Raw genomic sequence first — 4,391 nt, forward strand, 5'->3', positions numbered from 1 at the left:
TCTATTATATACACATGACTATTATTCTCTATAATATACACAGGGGCCTTTATTCTCTATAATATACACAGGGACTGTTATTCTCTATAATATACACAGCGCTGTTACTCTATATTATACACAGGTACTGCAATGCTCTTTACTATGCACAGGGGCTGTTATTCTCTATAATATACACAGGGACTGTTATTCTCTATAATATACACAGGGCTTGTTATTCTCTATACTATACACAAGGGCTGTTTTGTCAATAATATAGACAGGGGCTGTTATTCTCTACAATATACACAGGGACTGTTACTCTCTATAATATACATAGGGAATGTATCTCTATGATATAAACAGGGTCTGTTATTCTCTATAATATACACTGACTGTCATTCTCTGTAATAGACAAAGGGGCTGTCATTCTCTATAATATACATAGGGACTGATATTCTCTATAATATACACAGGGTAGGGACTGTTAGTTTCTATAATATACACATGGGCTGTTATTTTCTAGAATGTACACAAGGACTGTTATTCTCTACAATGTATATGGGGGCTGTTAATCTGTATAATATACACAGGGGCTGTTATTCTCTATAGTATACACATTGAACTCGTAGTTTGGGATCTGACTGTAAACCCCCTGAGCATTTAGCGGAATGGTTGCAGTATTGCCAAATTGTGGGCCGTGGAAATTACGTCTCCCTCTCCCTCCCTCTCTGAGTGATTTGGAGAAGAAGGTTCAGAAAAGGGAAGCAGTTCTAGAACAAACTTGGCGTCAGAGGAACTGTTTGCGCTAGCACTCTCTCGCAGCACTATAAAGGGGCTCCGAGCAAGTACCGAGCACAGGCAGGGAAAGAGTCACAACCATTGTACTCACAGGGTCGAGGCGCCATCACTGCTGGTCTCCTATTTCAAGAAGCTCTTTTCCTCTTCGGTTGTGGTCTTCGATTGTGGTCTTCGATTGTGGTCTTCGATTGTGGTCGTCCATTGCGGTCTTCAATTGGTATTTTTGGATTGTAATTTTCAATTGTGGTCTCCGATTTTGGTCTTTCCCATAAGGGGAGCTCGATGGATCCCAACTCGTCCTTCAGCAACCTGACCTGCCACCCGGCTGTCGTCAAATACCGCTACTTTGGTGCCCTATTGGGGATCCTGGTGACTACCGTGGGGACCGTGGGCAACGTCATGACGTTGCTGGCCTTTGCCACGGACAAGAGCATCCGCACCCGCCTCAACGTGCTCATCCTCAACCTGACAGTGGCCGACCTCATCTACTGCGCCTTCCTCCAGCCCGTGACGACAGACACCTTCATCCACTTCGCCTGGCGCCAGGGTGAGGGCATGTGCCGTGTCTTCGGCCTGATCCTCTTTGTGGCTAACGCTGTCTCCATCTTCAGCCTGATTCTCATCGCCATGAGCCGCTTCGTCCTCATCTCGGACGCCCGGTGGTTCGACCGGGTCTACTCCCGCCGCACGATGCCCTTCTTCCTGGCCCTGCCCTGGCTGTTGGGCCTGACTCTCTTCGGGCCCCTCTGGAATATCTATGTCTTCCTGCCGCCTGTCTGCACCTGCAGCTTCCACCGGGAGCGAGGGAGGCCTTACACCACCATCCTCATGTTCTTCATGTTTGGACTTGGACTGAGCTGCATTGGGATTTTCTACTTCCTCATCCATCGCAAAGTGAAGGCGGCTTCCCAGGCACTGGAGGGGTACCGGCTGGAGGGCGATGGTCGCGGGAGGAAGCCAACGGGGGCAGGGGTCTACGCTGCAGACAGCGGGATCGCCGACGGGCCCAGCGCCAACTCCCTCTCCGGGGAGGCGCCCACCAGGTCGACTGATGCCACCAGCGTTGAGATCGCAGCCCCTGGCAGAGAAATCGCCCTCCAGGCCGGGGAAAGCGGGACCTCCAGCTGCCAGGCCAAGAGGAGCAGCAGCGGCTAGTTTCGCAAGGTGACCCGCATGTGTTTCGCCATGTTCCTGGTCTACGTGACCTGCTACTTCCCCTTCTGCTTCCTGCATGTGGTGGACGGGAATAAGCGGGCCCCCGTTCTCGTCCACATGGTGGCCGGCAATTTCACCTGGCTGAATAGCTGCATCAACCCAATCCTCTACGCCATAATGAACCGGCAGTTCAAGGACGCCGACTGGGGGGTCCTGCGCAAGGGAGCCAACCTCGCCCGCCCGTGGAGGCAATAGGAAGTTTCTTTGAGCACACCTTCCCACCTCCCTCCCACCCAAGAGTCTGTTGCATAGGAAAAGGATCAGGACTTTCACCCCCTCTGCTCCAGCCTGCTACACATCAACAGGTGGAAGCTATTCTTCCCCCTCTACTTTGACTTGGTGAGGCCACGACTGGGAGATTGTTTGCCTCCTCATGTAAAGATGGTCGGTTTAGCACCAGAGTGAGAGCAGGGAAGGTTTACCAGAACAATTCCTGAGATACCATGAATGACATTGGAGGAGAGATAGAGTCAGTTAGGATTGTATTATCCGGCGTTCAGACGAATGTTGGAGGGACTTATAGAAACCTACGAATTTAGAACAGGACCAGACAGGGTAGATGCAGGATGGACGATCTCGATGGTGGGAGTTTCCATAACCAGGGGGTCTTGGTTTGAGGATACGGAGTAGACCGTTTAGGGCAGAAATGAGGAGCAATTTCATCATTCAAATATCGGTTGGTCTGTGGAATTCGCTACCACAGGAAGCAATTGAGACCAAAACATTGTATGTTTTCGAGAAGCGGTTAGATATCACACTTGATGCAACGGAATCTGAAGGGGTGGGGAGCAGGTGACTGAGTTATAATTTAAACGTGGAATGCCCGAATCATTTTTTTCCAATTAAGGGGCAATTTAGCGTGGCCAATCCACCTACACTGCACATCTTTGGGTTGTGGGGGAGAAACCCACGCAAACACGGGGAGAATGTGAAAGCTCCACACTGACACTGACCCAGAGCCGGGATGAACCTGGGACCTCAGTGCCATGAGGCAGCAGTGCTAACCCACTGCGCCCCCTGGCTTCCCGGTTGGTGACTGAGTTGCATCATCAGCCAAGATCAGAATGAAGATCGGAGAAGGCTCGAAGGGTAGAATGGACTATACATTTTCTCCAAAAGCTGAATTGGGCTATTATTTCTTGATGTTTTTCTGGGAGTTACGGTAACTGTTAATGGGGTATTGTGTTGCTGCATTAATTAAGGGATAACTGTAAGATATTGGCTTATGTGATGTTAAAGTTATTTTCATGCTGTATTAATAAAGTTTTGTTGTAATCTAACATATCATCGTCTCTTTGTAGGATCACTCCTTTTTTTTCTAAGTTTTAGAGTTCCCAATTATTTTTTTAAATTAAGGGGCAATTGAGAGTGGTCAATCTACCTATCCTGCACATCTTTCGGTTGTGGGGATGAAACCCACGCAGACACGGGGAGAATGCCACGCAGTGCGGGCAAACTCCACACGGACAGCGACCCAGTGCCGGGATTCGAACCCGGGTCTTCAGCGTCACAGGCAGCAATGCTAACCACTGTGCCGCCGTGTTGGATCACTTCTGAAGTACGGTATCTTTCCGCACAGCCTCATGGCGGTTTCGGCCCAGTTTCCGACCGACTACTTGGGTCAGTGACCATAATAGACACATAGGCTGGATTCCGCGGCGAGTGGGGAGGCTCTGCACCGCCTCCGGCGTCCCCACCGTCAACCTGCGGCTTCCTCCTCCAGCGTCTTCCACAACATATTCCGCGCGAGGTGTGACGGGCTCCCACCCAGTTCCGACTCTTCACCCTCCCGCTTCTCGTCTCCAACTCTGTCTCCATCTTCTAGCTGGTCACTTCACGTTTCTTAAACATCCCCCGATGGGATGATACATTCAGGCCGTAGACAGGGGTCCGCGCAGGCGGGCGATCCCGACACTTAGTCAGGACGGCGAGACGAAGATCAGCGGCGAGTTGTCAGATTTCCGTCTAATATATATATATATATATATATATTGATAGAGAGAAAGAGAGAGAGAGAGAACGCGGGAGATAGATACAGACAGACCGAGAAGTTGAAAGGTATAGAGCGAGAAACAAAGAGAGATAGACAGGCAGATACAGACAAAAGATAGAGAGAGAGACGCTGTGAGAAACATAGAGACAGGTGGAGAGACAGGGCCCGAGAGAGAAAGAGAGAGATAGGTAGAGGGTGAGACAGAGTGACGCGGAGAGAAAGAGATAGAGAGAGGCAGACAAAAAGAGAAAGACAGCAAGTCAGGGAGAGACAAACGGAGCGATAGAGACAGAGAGGCACAAAGAGAGAGTAGAGTGAGAAAGACAAGGAGAGAAATAGAAAGTTAGAGAGAGAGATGCAGAGAGACATCGGAGACACAGATAGAGAAAAGAAACACCGGCAG

At 49.9% G+C, this 4,391-nt stretch overlaps 1 protein-coding gene across 1 annotated transcript; it reads left to right on the forward strand.

The window, feature by feature from the left end:
* Nucleotides 1-859: 859 nt before the first annotated feature.
* Nucleotides 860-1,935, forward strand: LOC119960726 (G-protein coupled receptor 84-like). Its single transcript, XM_038788344.1, has one exon. It carries the CDS (start codon nt 1,063-1,065, stop codon nt 1,933-1,935), a length of 873 nt encoding a protein of 290 aa, XP_038644272.1. The 5' UTR covers nt 860-1,062.
* Nucleotides 1,936-4,391: the final 2,456 nt, after the last annotated feature.

This window comes from Scyliorhinus canicula, unplaced genomic scaffold (genome assembly GCF_902713615.1).
Source record: "Scyliorhinus canicula unplaced genomic scaffold, sScyCan1.1, whole genome shotgun sequence".
Taxonomy (NCBI): Eukaryota; Metazoa; Chordata; class Chondrichthyes; order Carcharhiniformes; family Scyliorhinidae; genus Scyliorhinus; species Scyliorhinus canicula.